This window comes from Mixophyes fleayi, chromosome 1 (genome assembly GCF_038048845.1).
Source record: "Mixophyes fleayi isolate aMixFle1 chromosome 1, aMixFle1.hap1, whole genome shotgun sequence".
Lineage (NCBI taxonomy): Eukaryota > Metazoa > Chordata > Amphibia > Anura > Limnodynastidae > Mixophyes > Mixophyes fleayi.
In genome coordinates this window covers 301,453,400-301,480,344 of record NC_134402.1, presented here as the reverse complement: position 1 = coordinate 301,480,344, position 26,945 = coordinate 301,453,400, and the positions used below count along the sequence as shown (strand labels likewise).

General features: G+C 35.3%; 1 protein-coding gene across 1 annotated transcript in view; it reads left to right on the top strand.

The window, feature by feature from the left end:
- Positions 1-26,708, top strand: part of CNTNAP4 (contactin associated protein family member 4) — a 250,097-nt gene extending 223,389 nt beyond the window's left edge. The window contains exons 18-24 of the mRNA XM_075211115.1: positions 10,075-10,314; positions 11,932-12,153; positions 16,634-16,767; positions 19,111-19,198; positions 23,868-24,089; positions 25,636-25,707; positions 26,289-26,708. Of these exons, the coding sequence (XP_075067216.1) occupies positions 10,075-10,314; positions 11,932-12,153; positions 16,634-16,767; positions 19,111-19,198; positions 23,868-24,089; positions 25,636-25,707; positions 26,289-26,488 (1,178 nt within the window). The 3' untranslated portion in view covers positions 26,489-26,708. The remainder of the gene's footprint in view (positions 1-10,074; positions 10,315-11,931; positions 12,154-16,633; positions 16,768-19,110; positions 19,199-23,867; positions 24,090-25,635; positions 25,708-26,288) is intronic.
- The last annotated feature ends 237 nt before the right edge of the window (positions 26,709-26,945 follow it).

The following is a 26,945-nucleotide window of genomic DNA, read 5'->3' as shown; positions in this document are numbered from 1 at the left end:
TCAGTCCCTGCCCCATTGGAGCTTACAGTCTAATTTCCCTAACTGTTACATTGTCAGAGTTTTGGATTTTATAAGTGCAACCCTCCACGGCGATCCAGTGCCATTTCACAGAGAGACACAGAAGGGGTAGCACGGTTCTTGGCAGCCTCTAGTGCAGTTGGGCAGCGTCATAGGTAGAAAAGAAAGAGGGAGGGGTAGCAGTGTTCTTCAAAGTCTCCAGTGACATTATACTGAGTTATAGCTCACACAGAAACAGGAGAGCTTCATTACTCCATTGCTAACTGTCATTGCTGAAATAGAAATAATAGGGCTTGCAGTCTTGTTCCAAATCTGCAGTCACATTGTACTGTGTTATATAGCTAACACACAAACAGGAGAGCTCCATTGCTCCATTGCTAATTGTAATTGCTGAAATAGAAATAATAGTACTGGCAGTATTGTTTCAAATCTGCAGTCACATTGTACTGTGTTATATAGCTAACATACAAACAGGAGAGCTCCATTGTTAATTGTCATTGCTGAAATAGAAATAATAGGGCTGGCAGTCTTGTTCTAAATCTGCAGTCACATTGTGCTGTGTTATATAGCTCTCACACAAACAGGAGAGGTTCATTGCTAATTATCATTGCTGAAATAGAAATAATAGGGCTGGCAATTTTCTTCAAAATTTGCAGTCACATTGTACTGTGCCATAGCTTACTCAGAAATAAGAGAGGTGGCAGTGTTCAGTGCTGGAACACAAATTCAAATAATAAGGCTGGCAGTGTTTTTAAAAGTCTACCGTGACATTTTATAATTCTTTATTTTGGTTGGTCAAATAAGCAAATACAGGGTCAGTACAATAGAATTGACATGTTGCATCTAAAAAAAACTTATAACTAAAAGCAACCATTGTTTATAATTTTATATGCAGTATCAAAGAAAATGTAACTGTTGAGAAGGTGGGAGGTATGGGGATGGGTTAGACGGGTGGGAAATTGTGTGTGGGGGGAGACCACAAAGCAGGGAGGTGTAAGAACTCGGAGGGCGGAGAGTGTGTAGGTAACATTTTAGTGTGTCATAGCTCACTCAGAAATAGGAGAGGTGGCAGTGTTTAGTGCTGAAATAGAAATTGTAATAATAGGGCTGTGAGTGTTCTTAAAAGTCTCCAGTGACATTCTACTGTGCCATAGCTCATACAGAAACAGGAGGGGTGGCAGTGTCCTTGTCACTCTCTAGTCTTCAGTCACATTGTTCTTGTCACTCTCCAGTCTTAGTCATGATGATACTATTCCCTCTACCTCAAGTGCTAAAGCCTATGTTATAGTGGTTTTAAGTCAGGGAAACAAAAATGTAAATAAAAAGCTTGTACCTTTTTAAAGAAAAAAACACCTCTCTAATAAAGGTGAAAGTTTACTGAGGAAAAACATAAAATTGTCAACATGCCATTCTACCCAAAATATTACCAATCATACCAGCATCAGCTAGCTCCCTTCTCTCAGCTAGATCTCAGCACCTGCAATCTACATATTCACCCTTATCAGTGTGTACATCATCCTCAAACATTACTAATTCACCCCCACTGGAATCCACCATCTCAGAAGTCTCTGTACTTTGATTTAATTGCTGGTAATGGGCTTCCTTATGGAATTTGTAGTTCATTTTACGGTACAGATTTTTGGCCAATTCGTTTAGGCCAGACCAAATGTCAAAATGTTGTGTTGACTCATCTGCACCACTGCTGGGTGTCTTGGGAAAGCTAAGTTTTTTCCTAGAAGCAGTTGCCAAAGAAACTGAATGTACTCAGTTTGCTGACCAGGAGCTCATTGCATCTCTTGCGATCTGGGTCAGTTGGAAAGAAAGAGACATAGCTCTTAAACCTAGGATCAGGCACAGTTGCCAAAATGTAATGATCCAATTTCAAGATGCTGATAACTCTTGGATTCTGGTGAAGCAAATAAAGTACTTAATCTACAAGTCCAATATAGTTAGCGGAATTGCTTTGTTTCATTTCCTCCTTCAATTTCTCTAGCTGCTTTTAAAAAAGACTAATTAGGGGAATCACTTGAATAAAACAGTGCCTGCACTCTCTTCACAGGTGACTACTTTGAGTGGTTTCAGCACATTGCACAACACGGAAACTACATTCCACCTGAAATTCTATTCTTCTTGCAGCTGCTGCATTCTCCTGCATGCTGTTACAGAATGCCGAAAATTACCCAAAATATTTCGGGACATAGACAGCATCTCCTGCATATTCTGTACCACCAAGTTGATTGTGTGAGCAAAACAGGAAATGTGATGGAATTCCCCCTGCTGTAATGCTAGAAAAATATTGGTGGCTGTTGGTGGCGTTATCAGAAATCACATACCCTCAGGAGAGTCCAAGCTGGATAAGCCATGTTGCAATGACATCCCTTAGTATTTCAAATAGGTTGTCGTGAGGTTCCTAGATGGTTAAGGTCCCTATCTCTACTGACTGTGGCTTTACAATGCTACAAATGGCTAGACAACTGTTGTCAGGATTTGGGTAAAAATAATTCCACACATAAGGGGTTGATTTTTTGGTCTTATGCCCAGGCATGACAATGGCATTCTTCTTATCACTGGCAAGAACTACTTCCACTGGTGCATGACTTGCCACGGTAGAGTTCATTAACAGCACTCTTTGCTTAGGTGCCTTAAGCCCATTGTTAGCGTGTTTTGTGGGGGCCATAATAAACAAAGCACTTCAGCCTTAATAGTTGCACTCCTTGTCGCTGGAGCACTTGCTTTATTAAACTGTACATGTCCTTTTCAATATCTTACATAAAGGTGGGTGGGAGGGCCCAAGGACAATTTCATCTTGCACATCTTTTCTTTTCTGCCACCACTGTCTGGCAATGTTTAAATGTGCTATGAACTGCCGTGTGATTGTGTCGTTGCTCTTTCGCTTAGCATCCAGCCAGCTCGCTGCAGTCTTTGTCCAAAAGTGGATGACAATAATATTGTAACCTGTAAGGTGTTCAAAATTAACTGGAAATGACTGAAAATTAGTGTTTTTGAGGTTAATAATAATGTAGGAAGAAAAAAAAGAGCAAAATTATGTGATTTTAGCATATTTTAGCTATTTTTTCTAAAAAAATACAGATCCAAAACCAAAAGCAAAACACGCAAGGGCGGTTTCGCCAAAACCAACATCAAAACACGGGGGTCAGGGAACATCTCTACTTACTACAGCCTACTATTTCAGAGAGGGAACTAGGCAGGAAAGAGACTTAGCTTGGTGTGAGGATACCACCCTTAGCTGGGATGGCAGTTATCCTCTGTGGGATTCAACTCACTCGTGAGGATACCAGCCTTAGTTGGGATGGCAGTTACCCTCTGTGGGATTCAACTTACTCGGGTAGACCAGAATATGTCCAAAATAAGACTTTATTACGACAGCACAATATCACAAGACGTTCACAAGTTACAGGGTAAATGTTAGCATGTATCCTCCAGCCGCTTCTTGTTAGCACTCCAAAGTAATAATGTCACTCTCTTTCAGAGTCTAATCCTCCCACAATATTACCACTACCGATTAGTAACACAGTTACTGGCTCACTGGTAGGGTTTCCTCCAGCGTCACCACAATGCCTCCCCCAGAGTCCTTTTCGCTGATGTCTTGTACACCAGGATCCTCCAAGCTAGAATATTTCCCTTGGTATTCTGCTTTCCCTATATTCTTCGCTATATACACAGGAAGTAGGGTCAAATGTCTCAAACCTTCCCCTTACAGCAGGGGTCTCTCAATGGACACTTTAGCTGCTAGACATACTGTCCCTATTACCTTGATTATACAATGAAATGGCTTGACTCAATTAGTTATTTTGGCTGGATACCCTAAATGTGGGGATACAATAATACATCAGGGAATGACACTGCACGCTTACATGAAACAAGACTTTTGACACATTGTATCAGTGATGTTACATCATCTGAATCTGGGGTACATTTTGATACAATAACATTTATATTGATACATATTGATACATTTCCCAATGCTATTTCAGCCAATATATTACTGTGGCACATTGCATATCATTTAGAAGTTCTAACCTCATTACCTCTCAGATTACCTGTTGACCTAGTTAATTAACATGGACTGCCAGCTAGTTAACTCAGACATTGTTCTGATTACAAACCAAATCTAAGCTGCACCTCATAACAATGGACATTTGAGACAAATGGTAATTACATTAGCTAACACAAGCAAAATGACTGCTGCTGTCCTGTTATTTTCACACAGTATGGCAATATTCTTTATATTTATACTACATATAATTTTGTAGGTAATAGCAAGGAGAAAATGTACCTAATAACATGAAATAATAATAATACACATAATACACAGATGCTCTGGTGTATATACTTAGACTGTGCCAAGGATTAAAAAGTACATTAAACTGTGAGAAACTGGTAATGAACACAAAGTCATTGTGCCAAGTTTGAATGCATGCAGCAGTGTCTGATCCAAACTCAAAAGTACTTGTTTTTCAGTCGAATTTCTAGCTCCAGCTACAGGGCTAGTCTAAGTGCCGATTGCTAGAGATGATGGATGAGCATGCATGATAGGACATGTGTTTGCAATCAGGAGCAATTATAAAAATGTGTTTTATGTACAGTAGACATTAATAAAATCCTAACAAATATATTTCATGAAAAAATACAAAAAAATGTCTCTATTATTACCAGGTGACATTGATTCATTATTTTTTTCTGTGCATCCTTTTGAGAATTTATATTCCACATATACGTCCATATATATGGACATATCCTGCAGTGCCCTGTACGTATCATCAGAGCCGCTTCTTGTTTAATTCGGCCGTGCGCAGACCCAAATTACGTGGATTAGGAAAACAAACGAACATTGCTCTCAGTATGCATTCATTGATGAATAAGGACCTAATGGTTGTTCTGATGGAAAAGAGCACTAAGGGTAACACATCAAGCCAGGGTAAAAAAGGACTTTGAGTATGTAGTAGGTGTGCTGGAAACGATTTGCTACGAGAATTTCATACAAAATAAAGCTATATTAGGATAACTCACCTGCCAATGTCTAGGCATCTTTTGTAGGCTAGTCCCTGGCCTCTGTAACAAGTGTACTCAGGATGTCTCAGATAAAACCTTTATCTGGTTTGTTTTGCAAGCAAGTGTGAAAAGACCTGCAAAAGGCTTGGGCAATGGAAGGAAACATGAAAGTAAATCAATATTTGTTTGCTGAACTTATCCTTCCTACTTTATCAGTATATCAACCACCATGAGTAGCAATCACTAGAGGTTTGAGCAGTGATTTTAGTCTGACTGCTTGTCCAGAGCCAACTGTGGTGCAACCTTTAGATACACAATGTTCCTTTTGTTGATTGTTGGTGGTATACAATATGGATGATGAAAAATGGAGAGGGAAAAGGAGAAACTGTGGGGTGAAAGCTAAAAAGAGGAAATAGAGGGGAAGGGATTTCCTTTTTAAACAGATTTGCCTTGTTTAGCATTTCCTTTCAAGATGGCGTAAGTGGATGAAGTATGTGCTTGACATTTAAGAATAACAGAATAAGACTCCAGAATCCAAGACTTCTCCCGTGCTGCCCCCCTTCACTGGAATGACCTGCCTCGCTCCATTCGTCTCTCTCCCATTCTTAGCTTCTTCAAACGGGCACTAAAAACCCACCTGTTCCTCAAAGCCTACCCACCTTCCACCTAACCCCTCCTCCCCTCCTTTATACGCCAACTCACTCCCTCTGTACCTGAGTTTTGTTCACCCTCCCTTAGGATGTAAGCTCATTGAGCAGGGCCCTCCTCCCTCTTGTGTCCTTACCAGTTCTTCTGCTCCATCTCTACTGCATTAGCCTGCTTGGAGCTCCTGAAGTGTCAGTATTTTTTGTTTACTGTTCAGTAATGTAATACCCTGTACTGTCTACTGTTTGTGCATTGTACGGCGCTGCGGAACTCTTGTGGCGCCTAACAAATAAAGAATAATAATAATAATAGGGCGCAAAATGTCTTATAAAAGAGTAGCATATGGTGAGAAATAGGTTTGCCACTAGAAGTCAAACGGTTTCTAGGTTTCCAGAAGGCTCCAAAATTGTGGAATACAGATGTTTGCGTTTTTCCTACTGCTAGATAGCAGGTTCTGGTTGTTGAGCTGAAATACAGTGATATAAGAAAGGATATTCGATACATCAGCTAGAAGTGCAAAGTGTATATCCTATTGTTTAATATTATCATGAAAACAAGATCCATTAACAAATAAGTGTATCAGTAAGGTTTGTGCGAGAAGCAAGTGATTCAGCAGTAAAATGTAAATCATGAGATTTCATAGATGTGTCAGAAACTGGGAGCAAAGTTTAACACATTGCACTTGAGAAGATTATGGTGAGCTGGCAACATAAGCACAAGCTCCAATTTTGTAATTCATGACGGAGTGATGTGCTAAAATAACAACAGCATGTAAACAACATGGGAAACAAGTGCCATTAAATGATGACCTAATACAATATTTTTCCACAAGCAATGCTGCTACAGCTCCAAGGCAGCAATCTTATCCTGCAGTCACTGAATCTAGAGGTTCACTGTAATATGCAACAGGAAGTTGCTTGTCACCATGACAATGTGTAAAATTAGCATCCACCATACTCTCTATTCCACAATCAAGTCTAATCATACATACTTTTTCTCTCGGTTTGGCATTCAAACTCTCACACCAGGTAAACGTTCTTCTTTCTAGAGTATGTTACCTCATTCCATCTCATCACATATTTCAATATGCCTTATAGAATTGTAAAGTTTGTTTTATCGCTACCAATAAACATTGTCCAATGTGATTATTGTGGTTCCAACGCACAAAGAGATTTAATAGCAAAAGACAGCAGGATTTACAGTAATTAATGCTGAAGCATAAAAGATTTAACAATAAACAGAAAAGTATAAAACCGAATAAATTACAATCTTCGCAAGCGCGTCCTGGGACCAGGTCCATATTCAGCCTTGTAGTCAGGAAGAAAGAGAGAGCTAACTGGCACAGGGAGCTTATATGCAGTTTCAGTTAACAAAAAATGTTGAAGATGTCACAATGTACACAAAGATAAACTAAAGTCTTTCTTCATTGGTCCAGGGGTCAGGTCAGTCAAGTACAATGCAAATCATAGGTCAGTTCACAGGATTCCTGATAAAGTGGGAGCCAACTCACTCCAGCTGAGCACATGTTGTGCCTAAGGGAACCAAACTAATCCAGTTTAAACCAACCTATTTGCATTCCAAACCTATTTGCATTAATCCTTTATCTTCCATAACTAGCGATCACAGGAAGCGATCACTTCGACGATAGTAGCGGATTCCTGATGGTAATGTACACATCAAAACATGATTCATTTCCTATATCCTGAGCCCTAGATACCTTTAATATAATATAATTGATGTATAAATAATCTCTAATACATTTAACTAATAAATAAATGTGGATTGGAACCTTAATAAATGTGTACTATTTACAAGTATAAGTGCGAATGTAAATGTGTGTGTTAATAATCCGTGCGATTACATCATTGCACGTGGCATACTAATCGCAATCGCACTGTAAAATAATATTAATCAATTTAGTTTACTTCATCCAATTATTTGACTTCCACAGAATATATTAGCATATTATATTCCCTTGGGGACCCACATTGCAATTCACACCTCCTGAATATTATTTTTTACTTTGACAATGAGACACAGATAATAAACAATATAAACACAAATTCTCTTTAAAGATATCTGGTCTGTAGGATAATAATATGCTTCTCTCACATGTAAATCCACAACCAATGTTAAGCTTATGGTCTGCAAGGTAGCATAAATCTTATTCCTGTGCAACCAATGTAAGCCATCAGACCTAACCTACAGTTGTGTTATTCATGAATAATCAATTAAGTTATTATATTTACATTTTATTATGACACACAAAAAGAGAGCACAATAACATAAACGTATGCTTTCCTTTGTTTCAATTACAGGAAATTGTGTTTTAGTTTTACACATAACAGTATTCCATTTTTACAACTACTATCACCACACTTGTGCAACATTATCGAGGTAGACGAGCCCTCTGGGGATCCTAACAAACTAAAGCTGTTCTGTCCCATTATTATTTCCTATCTACATATAATATGGTGTTTATAAAATCCAGCAGTTTGTAGCATTCCAAATGATAAGTAAAAAGTTTAACTATGTCTGACCACGAGTGATCAGCTTATAAAACACTTGACCAATCCAGTTGCAGTGATCTAGTCATGAAACGTTTACCCTACATTATATGTTTCTAGATGCTTTCCCTATGTGGCTATAATAATACCAGAAATCTTTACTTCTCATTTTCTTTGGTTATATTGAAGTAAGAACTAACACTTAGATGCAGTGGCTGCTAATGGGAATGTAAGTGTGTTTGTAAATTATACACTCCGCATCCCACCCTGAAACACACTCAGGATGTTTGTTCATTTATCACAAAAAATATTTTTCAAGCCATTTAACCTCTTACAGAAATAGTTTTAAACACATGTTGTTTCTTTTTACAAGATAGGTCTAATCTAATGTACTGCTTAACTAATACAATATTAACCACCAGGAATAGTCAATATTGTGTCAAACGGGTTGCCTTCTTCATCAGTGTGCAACAACAGGTATCAGCACACCACTGAAACCTTGAGCATAACTGTAGTGTCAATAGCATGTGCTATCACTTTCATGCAGTTTAATTTCTGTGAAGGGGAGACACAGCATTTTTAGAGCATAATCACTCCAATGTGACAGGGTAAGAGAGTTTCCCTTTCACTTCAGTGTATCCAAAGGGGACCACTTCAGCTCTGATAATACTAACACTTTTCCATCTGGAATAACACAAGCGTTAAAGTGTCAGTCTGACACCACTGTAACTGACATCAATACAAATTAGATACTGTGACTTGAACACAATGAAAAGGGGAAAAGGTGATCAGTCTGACTAATGATTAGAATAGCAAAAAAAAAAACCAGTGCATTTAGCAAATACATTGCTTGATTTTTTGCCTGTGTATTTCTAAACATATGTAGTTAATAGCACTAATAGCAAAAATACAATGAGGTATCAACATAATGCCTGGGTATTTGTATACTTCGAAAAATGGTCTAATGAAAAAGGCAGCAAAAAATTGTCTTTGCATCAGTGATTGCGTTGTAAACTAATACACCTGTTGACATACCAATGTGAACACCTATGTAGGTAATTAGAAATACATAAACAATTGGTGTTAATTTTACTAATGTACAGAAAAAAATAAAAAGGGGGGTATACAAAGTTATGGGCAATTTGTACTATAAAAGAAAATCTACATGCATCTTTTGGATTCTAATAGACAGTGAGTCAATATAGAAGATTTTAAATAAAAACATCATGTTGCAGAACTATTCAGACAACTTTGTCATTTATGAAGCGCAATTGGTGTTTTGCATGTTGAGCCTTGATGGTTCACCCAGATCTATTCAAGAAGCACACCTATTCCCCACAGTTCGGACACCTCTGTAATCCGGGAGTGTCCCTTGCGTAGATGTGGAAAAATCCCTCAGTACTACCACTTTTCTTCAATTAAATGTTTAATTTTTTTCTTGAAAAATACTGCTTTGTTTAGCCTCATTTGAGAACAACAGGTCTATCTTTATTACTTGTGGCACTTTTGTGTTTACATACTTTTTATTGCATTGTTTGGAGTGTGCCTAGAAATGTAATTCTCTACAGATGTGCAGGTAGGGATAAACTATCCAACACAGTTTGGGTAAATCTGGACCGATTCATAAATTAATTAGCAAATGTCTGAAATTTGGATGAATTTTAGAATCTGCTGGATCAATTCGTCCATTTGAAGTTGTAGCTAGCATGATGACCAGCTGGCAGGGCTTTTAGAGTTCCACATTGTGTTCGTTTGACTTCCTGTCAAATCATAGGATCAACTAAAGCCCTTGAAATACATTATGTAGCTCATTGGTGCATACAATGAAATACTTTTCTGTATAAGATCAGTGGAATGTCTACTTTTGTTTCTTCTTTTGTTTCCAATACAGGTGGGACACCTTCAAGACAGAAAGGATTTTTAGGATGTATTCGTTCATTAAAGTTAAATGGCATTGCTATTGACTTGGAAGAAAGAGCTAAAGTAACTCCTGGGATCAAACCAGGATGTCCTGGACACTGCAGCAGCTATGGGAACTTATGTCATAACGGAGGAAAATGTGTTGAAAAGCAAAATGGGTTTTCATGTGATTGCAGTTTATCTGCATATACTGGATCATTCTGTAAGAAAGGTGAGTATGCTGCAATAAATACAGTTGTATGCAAAATTCTGGGCAAACCTAGTCATTGTGCATTATTCATTGAAAAGAAGATCACACAGGGTGCAAACCTCAACATGACATTTATGTGCATGTTTATGTACAATTATTATTTATTTGCTGAAATAAACAGATTGGGCCACTAACCTTAAAGAAAGCATTTTAGTATATATGGTCCCTTTACTTATTCTTTATTTCCAGGATGCATATTCAAATGGAGTTTTCCACTCTTTTCCCATATCAACTAATTGATAACAGCATGATTTGTTGATCAATGCTATTAAACAGCTGTTACATTTTCAGCACCTCTTAGAGTTATTTAATTCAAGTGTAGCATTGTTGTTTCAACAAAGTCAAATAAGTAACAGTAATCTCCAAGACAATCAGCTGCTTGCCAAGTTCTATTGTAATGAATTAGTAACAAGTATCACATAAATGGGAGGATGTAAAAGCCTAGACTAAAACAGTCAGCTGTCTGACATGTATTTGTTAACTGATGCCTGCATCATTTTACACACCAGGACACAACATATTAAAAAAAGTGCATATAGTTTTGGCAAGTTTTTCTTTAGATTTCAATAGCGGGAAATGTGAATGACTTTTTAGCATGTCTTTGGAGTAGATTGATCAAGTTTTAGTTCCTATCTAGGGAAGTAGAATATGCTAGATTGCAAAGTATTAAGGATTAAAATTTAAATGTAGAGTTAAATTCAAGTTCTTTTTTAGGTAAAATATGCATTTCTGTACTGCACATGCACATGCATACACATACGTCTGTATGCAGATTCAGGCGCAGCTTACTATTATGGCTCCTTATTTTTTGAAAGGTAGAATGTGGAAAGGAAGATGAGAGCAAGCAAAATCCAAATAAAATAAAGGCTTGTTCATGTTCTGCAACCGAATCAGAAGTGTATACATCTGCAGATAGGCCTGCCAGCAGGCTGCTTGATCACTGTTGTAAAGATCTACGCTGATGATGCTCATCATAAGCACAGACATTTACAGTGTAAAAAAAAGAATTAAGTACATTTTAATAAATGGTGTGTACCCCCAAAAAAGTGATCAAAGCAACAGCACACAAAGTGCGGAGATGAAAAGTCTGGGGTAATTACCAGAATTGTATCTAGTAGCAGGGAAAAGCAGGGAATATGATAGCAGGGAAACCCACAGTATGGGGTCCCTATGCTATGGGATACAGCCTCAGTCTGGTCAGCACTAGGCTGAATTCGCTAGGTGAAACGGGTCTGCAAAATACCATTTTATTTATTTTTTAAACTCTACATTCAAATGGCAGTCATCAATAATCGAGGCTGGCATATCTAGCATGCGGCGACATCAAGATACACTTAATGCCTTGTTAAGCAATTTAAAAAGGAGGGCAATTCCAAGGGCACAATGGGGAATGTCAGGGATTATTATGAATATTTTAGGAGCAATACTCTAAGTTATGATGGAGAAGGGATAAGAAAAAACAACCTTACCTGGAAACCCCTAAATCTAAAGCATTCTGACTAATAGATCCCCATAATTTTGTTTTTTACCCTATTTGAAACGGTGTGAACATGGTATGTTATTTTGTTTCTTTTGCAGAAATCTCAGCATATTTTGAAGCAGAATCATCAATAATTTATAATATTCAAGAGAATAATACCATGTCCAAAAATTCAAGTTTGCATTTATCTTCTCTTTACCTGGACACAGCTTCAAGTGAGAGTATTGCTTTTAATTTTAGGACAACACAAACACCAAGCTTATTACTTTTTGTGAGCTCTTTTAATAAGGAATATATTTCAGTGATCATCTCAAAAAATGGTAGGTATTTTGATGAAAGCATAAACGGACCACATTTTGTTGTGGGAATATATTTATTGTCTAGTGGAGACTGATGAGGTGGGGGAGATTTTATGATTTGGTAATTTAGATACAGCTTGTCCAGTATCTAATAAAAGGACATCTTTATTAAAATTATAATGTGTTGAAATCTCCAAAATAAAGAAATTCCAAACACCTCAAAATCACAAAAATCCTATTTATTTATTTATAGATCAGTGTAATTTGTTGGATGTAAAATTTGATTCTATTCACAATGAAATGATATGTTAACCATTAATCTCTTTACACAGTGTACAGAAATAGAATATAAAACATAATATTTATGAAACAAGCAAAGACATGCACAGGGTTCTTCATCTCAGCAGGGAACAGAATGTAAACTAAAAGGCAGCCTAAAACAATAAATGTTAAAATATTGATACATTAAAATATTGATCTACTAAAATTATCCCTCAGGACCTAGATGCATATGTGTACATTGTCACCATGAGGCTGATGCCTAGTTGGCCACATATGCATCAAAGAATTAAGCTTTAAAAAGTTTCATGTAAAAAAAGAGTATTTGCACCCATATATCGAGGATTACTAACAGCAAGATGCATCCAAATGCGAGCTCATCATCTTACTTTCTGCCAATCTTGATATCCCTCCAAAATATCTCCCTCTTGGTTGACAACATCACTTTTTCTCCTGTCACCCAAGTCCACTGCCTTGGAGTCACCCTTGATTCAGCTCTCAGCTTTACCCCTCATATCAAGTCCCTCACCAAATCCTGCCACTTTTGTCTTTTTAACATTACGAAAATCTGTCCCTTCCTCTCTCAGGAAACAACCAAAATCCTGGTTCATTCACTCATTTCTTGTCTCGACTATTGCAACCTCCTTCTCATTGGTCTTCCTCGCTCTCACACTTCTGACCTTCAATCCATACAGCATGCTGCGGCTACGCTCAACTTCCTCTCCCACTGCACTTCTTGCGCTTCTCCTCTGCGTAAATTCCTTCATTGGCTCCATATCCATTTCATAATTCAGTTCAAGCTCCTTACTCTCACTTACAAAGCCCTTACCAACACTTCTCCCCCTTACATCTCTGACCTTGTCTCGAGGTCCATACCTACCCAGCCACTCCGCTCCACCTCTGACCTCCGCCTCAATTCACCCCTCATTACCTCCTCCCATGCTCGCCTCCAAGACTTCTGGCGTGCTGCCCCTAATCTTTGGAACTCCCTACCCCATCTGACTTGACTCTCCCCCAACCTTCAGTCCTTCAAACACTCACTTAAAATTCACCTTTTCAAGCTCGCCTATCCTACCTCCTCCTAACCATTATATCCAAAACCTCTTCTTCCTCGTCTGCTATCTGAATTTTTTCTCACAGTTGGACCTACTGTCTCTCACCACCCCTCTGTTTAGAATATAAGCCCTTGCGGGCAGGATTCTCTGTACCTATTGTCCCCTGTCCCTCGTGCGTCCCGTCATGTCTTTTGCTGCACTCTGTGTGAGTCCCCATAGCATTACTCACACTCTTCTGTGCTGCTGCCATGTATTACCTCTGCTATTTGTTACTTGCTTCTGTATCCGGTGCTACGGATTCTTTGGTGCCTTATAAATAAATAAATAAATAAATAACAATAATAGTAATAATAATAATAATAATAATAATAATCAGTAGTATATACGCCAGGTTTACATCAGGCATATATACACCCACATACACTTATACACAACCAAGTCATAAGCACAAAAAAGCTTGTTAACATGTTTTAATAGCAAAAACATAGAGACAAAAACAGATATAGTTTTCTTCTCATGTTGGAATGAAGGTGGCCAAAAATGTAATTTTAAATAATAATCATAAATACATACACATACATACATACATACATATACAATATTCACAGTCAATGAAGAAAATACCTATACGCTTTAGAGATGAATTCACAATCATCCAGTCGGAAGCAGCTAGCTTGTGCTGGCAAGTGTTATCATCATCAGCATGTATTTGTATCGGCCCTCGGGCACACTTGATTGACATGGCTACTGATAAGTTTCTATGTGTCTCCATGTGGGTCTGAATCTGTTCACAATTACTGTACTCTCTTACTAGACCTCTCCTTCCATGTCCCGTCCCCCCTCTCTAGTTTATCTCTAGTTTAAGATATTAGCAAGCAAAAACATGGTATTTTTATTAATTCACTTTGTTTACATTCTGTTCCCAACTTTGTTAAGGGAAAATTAATAAATAGAATAAAAGCAGGGATTATCTGTAAGTGAACCCAAGCAGCGAGTGATGTTATATAGTATATATGTGTGTATATTATCTATAACCGAGAAACTGCATTACTTTACAATTTAAAAAAGCGCTTTTCTTAAATTGCTCAAAACCACTACTATTCTCTTAGCTGCAGATTTCAATTCCCATTTACTAGATTAAAGAGTTTGGACAATGAATTCACTATTTTACTATGGGAATTTATGATGATTTTACACTGCAGAAAAAAATATGTTTTATTACTAGCTTCCCCCTAAGAGGCTTATTTATAAAGCTCCGCTTTTTTTCTATTTTTTTCTTTTAATTCTATTATTATTAATTTGCTTTTATAATGCTGGACAGTAGTATTTTTTTAGAAATTTTGTTTTTGCATCCATCTTGCTGAGAAAACACATTACATTCTAAACAAAATATATTTTGCTCAAAATATATTTTACAGCTATTTTTAATGGTATTCTACTATTTTGCTTCCATTGAAAATAATAGAATAAATGTATTTCCATTACTTTCAAGTGAGCTATTACTTTATATCCTATGAAATTTAATTTTATGACATAGGCAAGCAATATTTTTCAATAGGTGAAAAGACTTTACACTGGGGAAAAAGGATGTTTGTTTTGCTGTGCTTTCATTTCACAAATAGCTTTATTATTGTTTTATAAATATACTGAAGGGCAAGTATTTTCTAATTCACACTGGTTATTTCAGTACTCTACTTAGTCATCTAAAAATATAAAGTTGTAATTTTTGATGCTAAACTATGAATTTATGAAGTGTGTTAACTAACTGCAATATGGATCAACAAACACTTCAATAAACTTGGCTGTGGCAGTATGATCTTTGACCTACATTATGCTATTACTGGTTCCTTATTTTGATACTTTTCTAGTATTCCCTATAACTGTCATTTCATTGTTTTGTCATATTGGTGTTACATTTAATATAATGTATTTAAGTTTTTGTTCACCACCAGAGTTAACAAAAGAAATTCTTAAACTCAGTTGATTTCTAAACTTTTACAGCTCCAGGTACCTTTCAGTGAGGCTTTCAGTTTCCAATAGATATTCCTATACTGTCCTATATTAACTCCAAAAGGTGACACTTATAATTTTCTTGTTGGAGCAAATTCAAACAAACACTTTAGGAATTTATTTACAGTAATTATGTTATATTAAGTGTAAATGAGACTAAATAAAATAAAATAATATATAGTCAGTGGAATCGGAATTATTATGGTAATACTGGGGCACTTTGAAGACCAATAAGAGAAATGGTGTTTATCAGCATGGTATCATTAAATAATGACAACTGATCAAATGTTGTGAATTTAACGGTTGATTCTTTAATATAACATTTTCTATTGGTGATATAGTTCTGTCTGGAAATTATACAGATTTCATTATTATATTACATTTTCTTTTTTTTTTTTTTTAAATCCAGTATTTTTATTGACATTTTTTAAGATATAAACATACCAAACAACAAAAAGAAAAGAAAAACAATCGTATACATATCAGAATTAAATGACGGAATTTACAAGATTACAATAAAGCATAATAATAATAAATGTGCTATATTCATTCAGGATCATACGTCATAAATGCTCATACATAAGTATGTTACACATGCAGGGTTTATTACATGGACTCAGATACTTATTATAAGAACTGCGGGAGCCATACATTTAAGTAAATAGAGCATCTGTAATATTATATTACATTTTCAACAATATTTATGTGATGAGGATTTTGCTACAAATACAAAGGGGTTTACTTATTAATTACTTTTTCATTATTATTCTCAGATAATAACTAAATATTCATATATTTCATTGTGTTTAAAATTACAATATTTAATAATCAAATCAAACATTTAATTGTTTACTTCAAATTATAGTTATCATGCTTTCTAATACGATGCCATTTCCCGACCTACATTATATTGTTCGACCTTCTGTTTGAAGACATTGTCTAATTGACATAATAAACATTGACATAGTTAAATTGTAAACCTTAGGAATAGATTTTATTTCCCCAAACCATTGGACATCATCTTTTATATACGAAAATAAAGTTTCTAAGTGTTGCAAACTCTCTTCGTGATACACATGCATTGAAATATAGATTAATATGCAATAATTTATTGTCATGTTCACAACCTGTTAAAACACTCTATTGGTTTTCCTCAGGAAGTTTGCAAATTAGATACAAACTGGATAATCAACATGATCCTGATGTTTTTACTATCAATTATAAAAATGTAGCCAATGGTCATCTCCAGAGAGTGAAGATTTTAAGAAAACAAGAGATTCTGTTTCTGGAGGTATTTACATTTAATTGTATTTGATACAATGTCACAGTATTTGTTGGATGTATATTCATTTAATTTTATTTGATTGAATGCCACACTAATTGTTAGTACACAAAGAAGATACATTAGGTACACGAGAGACTAACATAAACATAGAAAGATAATAAGTGATGAAGAGGCCTCAGTTACAAGATTTTGAATATTGTGATGATCTTCAGCTGTGTGCACGATCAAACAACTTTGGTGTGAGCTATGAAACTAGTGGATATGCTTGCCTGAATAGATGAGTTTGAGAGTGGGGTTAAAGATTTGGATGGTAGGAAAGAAATTGCTCAGTAGTTGCAATTACTCTGTGAGGTGCTCAGAATTGTTTTATAGGATGGAATGTGATAAGAATGGGAGGCAGTAGGACAGTTTGATGAGCAAAGAGGGTGGTTTTGACAATATTGAGACATAGAGCAGATCTATAAAGTAGAACAGTTTTGGAAGGAGCTTTGTAGGTTAGAGATGGATAATTTAATTTTATTCTAGAAGAGTGGTTCCCTATTATTTTTATTTCATGACACACCAGTTTGTAATTTACATTCCTGATATACCAATGTTAAAATAGTGTTAGAAGTGAAAAGAAATCATGAGAAAATCAGATACCAATTTTAAAAAGTTTTTAAAAAATGTTTCAATTTAAATGTCTTTCATATATCATCCCCAATTCTAACTGAAACTATTTCCCTTGTCAGGCCTAAATTACTGCACATAATCTGGTGATACATGAAGCCTACATCTATGACACAAATATATGTCCCAACACACTGGTTGAGAATCACTGTTCAAGAAGATATAGGGAGATGGTGTGCAAGGAATCACAAAGATGAGAAGCAGAGGGAGGACTACTGGTGATGAAGATTAATATTGCAGTAGCAGTTTAGGTTGACTGAGTGGCAAAATATGGCACCAGAAAATAAAACCAAGTGGTAGAGACCAATACTTAAATCACCTATTAGGTGACGCAAGCCCCCTAATCTCAGCATGGCCTGAATTTCTAACAATGGAGTGGGGGTGAGTGGGGTCGAGCAGGTTCTCCCCAGTCTACTGCAAAGCTGTCTACTGGGCAGCAGAGTTGCCTAGTTGTTAGCACTTCTGCATCACAGCGCTGGGGTCATGAGTTCAATTGCCGGCCATGGCCTTATCTGTGTGGAGCTTGTATGTTCCACACAGACACTGTGTTTGCGTGGGTTTCCTCCGGGTGTTCCGGTTTCCTCCCACACTCCAAAAACATACTGGTAGGCTAATTGGCTGCTATCAAAATTGACCCTAGTCTCTCTGTCTGTCTGTCTGTCTGTGTCTGTGTGTGAGTGTGTGTCTATATCAGGGAATTTAGACTGTAAGCTCCAATGGGGCAGGGACTGATGTGAATCAGTTCTCTGTACAGCGCTGCGGAATTAGTGGCGCTATATAAATAAATGATGATGATGTCTTTATAACATACTGGGGAAATGCAGTGGCTATAAATTTAGTGCATTTGAGGTGGTATATGCACTGCACCAGCGCAATGCCTCACTTGTATGTGTGCTGAGCTCTGCCAATAAGCACTTACCTCATGAGCCTCTGCAATCTGATTATCAGTCTCATGTGATTGAGGCTGAGTAGTTCACATATAAAATGAGATGCAGGAGGGATAAGTCAATGGCCTCCTCTACTCTCTGAGTCCCCTAACTAGACACAAGCTGCACATCACAGCACATTGAGTTTAATTATTGTTGTGGAAATTCCATTTGAAAGTCTGGACAGTGTCTCTCTGTCACAGATCCATATTGGTACCGATGGTATTAATACTTCAGTTTTGGACAAATTCTTATATGCAATAATAATGTGTCAGGAAAAAATATCAGATATAATTCTTTTTCTTATAAAATTGTTAGCAAAAAGTATTTTCAAGATTTGGCACCATCTTAAAACCACAATTGTGTATATATATTTTAAATTAATGCTATATTGTTCATAGCAAATTTTTATAGTGAAGGAATATTTTAAGAGATAAAAATTGTATTAATTACATTAGCTATGGCTACTCACATACAACTTTAATTCAAAGTGGCATGGCCATAAACATTTGGCAATAGTGTCTCCTGATCGCATCATTTGGCTAAAATAACGACTTCATCTGTAAAATAACATAATTTGTAACAGATTATGTTCTTTTTTGGAGGCACACTTAGAAGTAAAAAGATGGAAAGAAGGCCTTATAAAATCATGTATTAAATAAAAATAAATGTAAACATCATCATTAACAATATGTATGAAAACGTCACATTTCCATTTTGCACGCAATTATTTTCTTGTTTATTGTCCTCCTAGGTTAACCAGTATGCAACTGAAAAATTCATTCTCACTTCTGATACAGCGTTCAATGCAATCCATTCTCTTGTGCTTGGTAAAATATCAGGTAAGTGTTTTCTCTCTATAGCATCACATATGTTACATAGATTATCTCATTAATAGAAATGTATGCCTGATCTAGGAATTGAATTACATTCTGACAATCATGAGAGAAATGCACTTTTGTCAAGTTGAAACGGTATCTCAAATACTTCCTTGCAGATGAGCAAGTGGGTTCTCTTAAAACTAATTTCACACTTATCTCTCCAGTTTTTAATCAGACATCCTGGAGCATGATATTTTCTTCTACAGAGGGCTCATTTATCAGCGAAGTTCATGATTCTGCTGTGATCACGGACAAATAAATATGTATGTGTTGTACAAATCAAATAAATCAGAATATAATCCAAAATAGCATCATTACAAAACCCACAGTAATTCATGTAACCCAATACATGTAATACTGTACATAAAATATATCTTATAAAATAGTGCATCAATCAGTAGCAAGAAATGTAAGAATAAATAAAGCAGGTTAATGTAGTGCATTTTTTATTAAAAATTCAATTTGGTATATCACTCATAAAATACAATCATAAAGTGTACAATATATTGCAGTCAAATAATTTAATGAGAAGCTGTTACATCATACGAAGTATGCATTAATCACAATGACAGTTTTCAAAAGTCTTAAGATTTACTTTCCATACTATGATGTATTATTAAATCCTGGTTAATTATTCTAACACATTCAAACTCATCTACTTGCTTCCCATAGAATTTATATGTTTGGGTGCTTCTTACCGGAAAAAATACTCTAGGTAAATCTTGATTGGTAGAGCATGTAATTGAAAATAGAATCCCAAATTGCCTGTAAGTAAATAAAATCTAAAAAGTAATAAAGAACTAAAACATTTTATCCATAGATATAGTAAAATGTTCTGCCTATAAGTGAACAAATGCCGTATTTTAAACTACTGTAATCATTTAAATGGTATGATTAAGCATTCCTTGAGTAGATATTTTAGCTTACATGTATCCGTGACATATTGCAACTAGGATGTTGCCATATTTTTTGTTTTTTAGCACTGTATAGTTCATAAGATTCCGGAGTATAAACCAGACAAAATGTGTTTCCATGTTTATATATATATCTATATTTAGTGTTCAAAGAAATGAACAGACCAGCACAAGTATAGAAAAAATATGACATTTAATGAAAAAATGTTACATTGTAAAGAAGTCCATGGGCACTTTTTCATAAAATAGCTACTTCTTCCTATACTTGTGCTGCTCTGTTCATTTCTTTCAACACTGAAGATCTCTATATATGTGTGTGTGTAAAAATTGCGAGAGAGAAACTGTATATATATATATATATATATATATATATATATAGATATACAGTTTCTTTCTCGCAATATATATATATATATATATATATATATATATATATATATATATATATATATATATACTGTATATTAGTGTGCAAAAGTGGAGTCATTAAAAATGTCTTTTTTTTTTTGTGAGTTGTACCCACGACTTCTGTAGCTCTCCTAAGAGGTATGACTGCCTTGTGGGGCATTTTTTCCTTACCTTCTGGTCAAGTTCATCCCACAAGAGCACAACAGGGTTGAGATTTGGCGATCGTGCTGGCCAGTCCAAAACCTTGCTCTGAGTCTCTTCACCAAATAGTTTTTGCATAACATAAAAGTATACTTAGGATCGTTTTCTTGCTGAAGGCTGAAATTTGCACCAATCAAGCATTGACCAGAGAGGATGGCATGATGTTGTAAAATAGAATAGTAACCTTTCCAGGGCATTATTCCTTGTACTCTGTGTTGTGCAAAAGCAGAATTTCTAGAATTTAATACACATTCAATTAATAACCTCAAAACCACCCTATCATTAAATTACTAGTCCTGTCACCCCATTTAAAAATAGTACACATAACACTAATGAATTAACTAGCCTTCACCATGATATAAATGGTCCCACAATTAAATGAATACCTTACCACACATTAAATGATTGCTCTGAGCTTTAAATTCATAGCCCATTGCATATGCCACAGATCTTCAAATTGTTAAAGATTAAAGTGTAAAGTATATAGACAGGTAGGAGTGGTGTTTCTGGGCATCTGGAAGCCTCCCGAAGTGTTCACCTGTGGGGAAATCTCCCACCTTACCAGCACCAAAACAGCTCCATACCAGTACATTTCCTCTGTCATGCTTGACAGAAGGCATCAAGCATTCCTCCAGCATCATTTCATGTGCTCTTCATCTTACATATATTCTACTCTTCGAGCCAAATACCTCAAACTTAGATTCATCCATCCATAATACTTTTTTCCAGTCATCCTCCATCCAATGTCTGTGTTCCTTTGCTCATTTTGGACCTCATTTAGAGTCGGACGCAAAGTACGTTTAAGAAGTTTAGGAGTGGGCGTGTGCCGCAACTTGGTAGGGTATTACGAGTGGCAAGCAACTCCCACTCGTAATAACCTATCGAGCTGCGAGCAGTTCCTGCAGCTAGCTAAAGCTTGCGCCACCTAATTCCTGCCACACAGCTTTAGCCCTGTTTTGACGTGTGTTGCGTCTGCGCCTCACTGCGACTATGATGTATTTACATGGTCACGCCTTCACAAGCCTGTGTTCCTCCCATTCTCTTGTAGTGAGTCGCAAGCTGTCGCAAGTGTTAATTGTGTCCAAGATGCAGGCGAATTTGGTGCTTTCTGCACATGCGTGGTAGTGTTTTTTTGCTGGATGCGACTAAAACGGACTTTGCGTCCGACTCTAGATGAGGTCCTTTAACTTTTTCTCTGTATTTGCCAGTTTTAAATATGTTTTTTCCTTTGTAACCTTGTCTTTAAGGCCAGCATTGTGGAATCATTTTTTGACTGTTGCAGATGACACCGGTAATTGGCGTCTACTATTTAAGGACGCCGCCAACTCACGACCTGTAAAGCATTTGTGGCTCAATCTGCAGACTCTGATGTACTTTTCCTCCTGTGCAGTTGTTTATCTGGTCCTTCCACTTTCACAGTAGTTAAAACCGTTGTATGAAATTCTTAGATTCTTAGCAATATGACATATGAAATAGACTTCATTTCTCAAAATAACAATAGACTGCCATGTTTCTTGAGAAAGCATTTTTGTTTTGCCCACTTTTCAACCCAGAATTAGGACACTAAAGTAATGGCTGCTGAAAATGGGACTTTGCAGTCATATGTGAATAATAAAGTATAAATCAGTAATAGACCTTTGCAACATTGGTAATGTCTTAAGCTTATTTTTAAATCAATTTAATGGCGTCTTGATAAGAAAAAAGTGTACATTTTGTAAATATCAAGAAATGTCTTAGTGATTACACAATTTTGCACACTAGTGTAAATGAATGTCCCTATTATACAGTACACACTTCACTCAAATTTTGGCATTGCTTGCAGCATGCACAAGTGTTAATGCTCGGTACTTAATACACTATGCTGTAGGGAGCTTTTTAGTACAGACTTTTAATGATCCGTTAAAGACGAAAAGAAAGTTCAAGGTTTTGTCCTTGTTTCTAACAGGTGTTTGTTTCAATAGTAAAGAATTCTTTCAAGAGTAGATAATTCACAAGAAAATTAAGTTTGAACAAATTATTAGAAATGGTTAATCACTGACATGAAAAGTGAAACTGAACATTTTTTTTTTTTAAAGAAAATAGATTGCTATAGTAATCCCATGTGTGTTCTATTTATTGAAAACGGTGTTTAAACTAAAAGGTTCACCATAGAAACAGACATATAGTGATTCATATATTATCAATTTGTAGGTTGCAGAAATTGGTGTAAACTGTTCTGAAAAGTGTAGTGGAATGTTTAGAATATTTATCATGAAATACAATGTTAAGCCAATTGAAATATATATTTTTATTTCTTAAATGAACTACACAATTAAAGGTTATATCAGGCTTGCACCATTTTCACTATTTTTGTTGGGACAAAAACATGATTTAATTATATCCGACAAGATTTAAATATTAGTGGTGAAACATTCCTATGACAGTGTGTTCCATAAATGCCCGTTTAATTGCATGTGAAATGTAAAGAAACATGTTGATAAAAAAATTAGCCTTGTCTAGGTGGCAAAGATTTAATTATTCTTAGTCACAAAACTATAATAATGCAGTACTAGACATAGTGAAATATATGCCTAATTATTTGGATACAAAAATTGAATGAGTTCTTGCTGTTTATAAATGACCTTGTTTCACTCGCAATTTGAATTAATACAATGTATTTTATGATCTAATTATTTTAGTACAGCAAATAAGAAGTGCTAGGTTAATGGTTGGGATCTTATTATAGATATGGTGTTTTGTAACTGGAACCCATTCTTAGAGAAAGTCGAAAATATATATATTAATAATTGTTGCACTTCAGTAATAAAGTCATAAACACAGACATAATTATAAATTGGCTTCTCCTCATACAGTCACTATTAGGAGCATGGTTAAAACAGTTTAATGAGGAGCGGAATGTCAGGGGCAGTGTAGGGAAAGACACAGGTCATATCCCATTATCGTATTAATAATTTTCCCAGACGTGTATCAGAAACGTATTTGTTAGCAGTGTATAGGTTGCATTTTATGGACCAATATATTCATTTACTGTGTATAATGAGCAATTATTTGTTGCACATATGGTAAGTACAGCATTTTTAAACCTAAATTGTGTTTTTATTTTCTAGCTCAGGATACTGATATTGATCCAGAAACCATGAAAGCCAATGCAAATGGATTCATTGGGTGTCTCTCAGCTGTACATTTTAATAATATATTTCCGCTAAAGATTGCATTCCAAAAAAATCATTCTTATCAAATCACAAAAAAAGGACATGTTTCACAGTCCAATTGTGGGTCTTTAAATGGAGAAGATGCAACAGCAGGTGAAACAACACATTCATTTTCAGGTACTTTTTATTTTATGATTATCTTACTATTATATGTGAAATGATGAATGCCTTCTGATTATGTCATTTTACTCGTCCATGCCATCTTAAAGCGTTTATAATCCTCACCCAAGTCACACCATTGTTATAGTTTGATTGCTGGTATTATTTAAGAACTTTCCATGACAAGTTAATATTTGCACATATTGGATAGGTTTGATTTTGTAGCAAATCAGTGTGCAGAATTAGTGAATGGTTTATAGTCAATTTTAAACATGTAACTGCTCTATTTAGATATATTTAAAACCTTTTCAGAATATTATGGGGGTGAAAATCATAGATTCAAATATCGCTACATTTCATTTGATGCTTCCCTGCAGTGATCTATTAATACTTTGCCATGACACCATTCATAATGCTGTAACTACATCCCTCAAACATTAAAGCTAAATGACATACAATGATCACATAATAGAATATTTTTAAAGATCATAAAATCTAAGCTCATGTGTATGAAATAATAAATAGAATCTACTTAAAAACAATATTTCCAAATTAACTTCCAAGTCTTATGATCAATTGATATTGCTGAACCCTACAGCCCACTGATTCTATGTACTGTTTAACTTTAGTAATTCTGTGTACTAAGTGAAATAATGGTACATGTAATATTTCGGCAAAGTGTGTGGGTACAGTGTTGTTGATGGCATAATTAAGCAGTTAATTTGTTACTATATTTATCTATGGAGACATATCATGTTTGTCAAAAAAGATATATATGTGTAACTTTGTAGCTTTCTCTAAGGCAAACAAAACAGAATATATTAAATGTGAACTTTTAATACCAAGTGAACTGTGGCAGGGATAAAAGCTTATTTGGTTTTCTTTGACTTTTGCCTTCTCTAAAACCACAAATAATGAAAATGTAAATTATGACATAAGAGTTTCAAATCAAATTCACATGGACCCAAGCCTCAACCCTAACACTTGAATTGGTTTATATCTATGGGGTAAAATCATCAGGGGAGCTTCAGAATTAACAGTCAATGTCTGTAACCGAGTTCAATTTGTTAATATAAGATGTCATTTTCCACTTTTCTGATTTTAGTCAAAATATATTTTATATCTTTATAGAAATATTCTGATTATTTAGAAATATGTGAACATTAAATAATATTACATTTTTATTTCAATATAATGTTTTTTTTCTCTCTTTTTAAAAACAGAACATTTACATTATTATAAATACAATTCCTCTCAGTATATATAGCACAGTGTTACCCACTTTGAGAGACATCATTATGACAATTATCTGTCAACAAAAGTTGATACTGGAGAACTGTTGTCAATCAAAATAGATATTTTTTATTTTTATGTCTGAATAGAAATCTCATACATGGAGGTTTAAAATAAGTGTTTTATTATTGGGTTTTAGATTCACAAACCCACCTAAGCATTCATTTAATATAAATAGCCAATTAATGAATGAGCACATTTAGCCAGAATATATAAGAAGAGAGACCAAAGCTATTATGACCATTGCTCATAAACTATTTTATTATTTCAGATCATTCAGGACCAATGCATAATGGAGAGCCATTATCAAATGTATTGAAAAGTGGCTTTGCTCTCATTGGAGGTAAAACAAAAATGTTTCAAGTATTTTACATTAGATAACGTTACAGTACAAAATGTAAATAAACTGCAATATGTTCATTTAAACCTGCAGAGCCTACTTTGCTGTTTAATAGTAGCAGCTTTTGTGAATCCCAACAGTTTCAGCCATTTTGAACTGTAGCTGATATGGTTCTAGCTGAAATGTTTATTCTCTCTGCTCCCCAGTATATAAGAAACTGAATCTACTGTTTAACTTTGTATATGAATGTTCATTATTTTATTTCAAAATAGCCAGTGATGACGTTTTACCTTTAATTGTGCAGGGTATGAAAATAGCATTATAGTTATTTTTCCATCTATAGATAAATATTCCATCGTCGTCAAGGTTCCCAAATGTTTAAATTTGATGTCATTGATCCTATCGTAATTCTGGGAAAAATTACTGTAAATTAGTGTTCACTCTAAAATTGTGTTTTACCTAAAGCAAAATTCAAATCTGATACATGGAAATGTCAAGATATTTTGTGCATCCATTAAAAATTCTTATCTTCCAAATTCAAAATACATATTTTTTAAAATATATGTCTATTGTTATTTCTGCAGGTGTAATATCTGTTGCTGTATTCATAGTGTTATGCATCACCGCCATAGCTGTAAGAATTTATCTCCAGAAGAATACGTATAAAAAAAATGATGCCAAAGAATCGGAAAATGAGGACAATGTAGAGGCAGCAGCAGTGCTGAAAGCAGAGATCAGTATGCAAAATGCAATCAATGAAAGTCAAAAAGAATACTTTTTCTAATGTGTTTTCATTGTGCAGACAAACAATGGGACAAACAGACTTTCTTGCTAAGCAAGGGGCACTAGCAGAACAACAAAATCAAAACAATATACATGCACTGCAAACAAAGGACTAGACCTTGTTAAACTGCATACGATCAGTCAAAGTGATCACTAAAAGAGGCCTCTAAAATACTGACAAGCATTTCTTGGATTAATAAAAATATCATCATTGACAGTAATCACTGTATTGTACACTCTTTAATTGTTGGTAGTTTCAGATTGTTCTGATGTCACTTTTCCAACCTGAAGAATTGCATATTGAAGTATTAATTCCAGATTGTCCTCAAGTTGAAGATATAAATTATGTCTGTGTGATTGAAACATTTTGTTAATGGTAACACCTGAACTGTAATATCTTTTTTCGAAAGAAAGGTTATGTAGTGTTTTATATTGTGATCTTAAGTTTCTGGTACAGT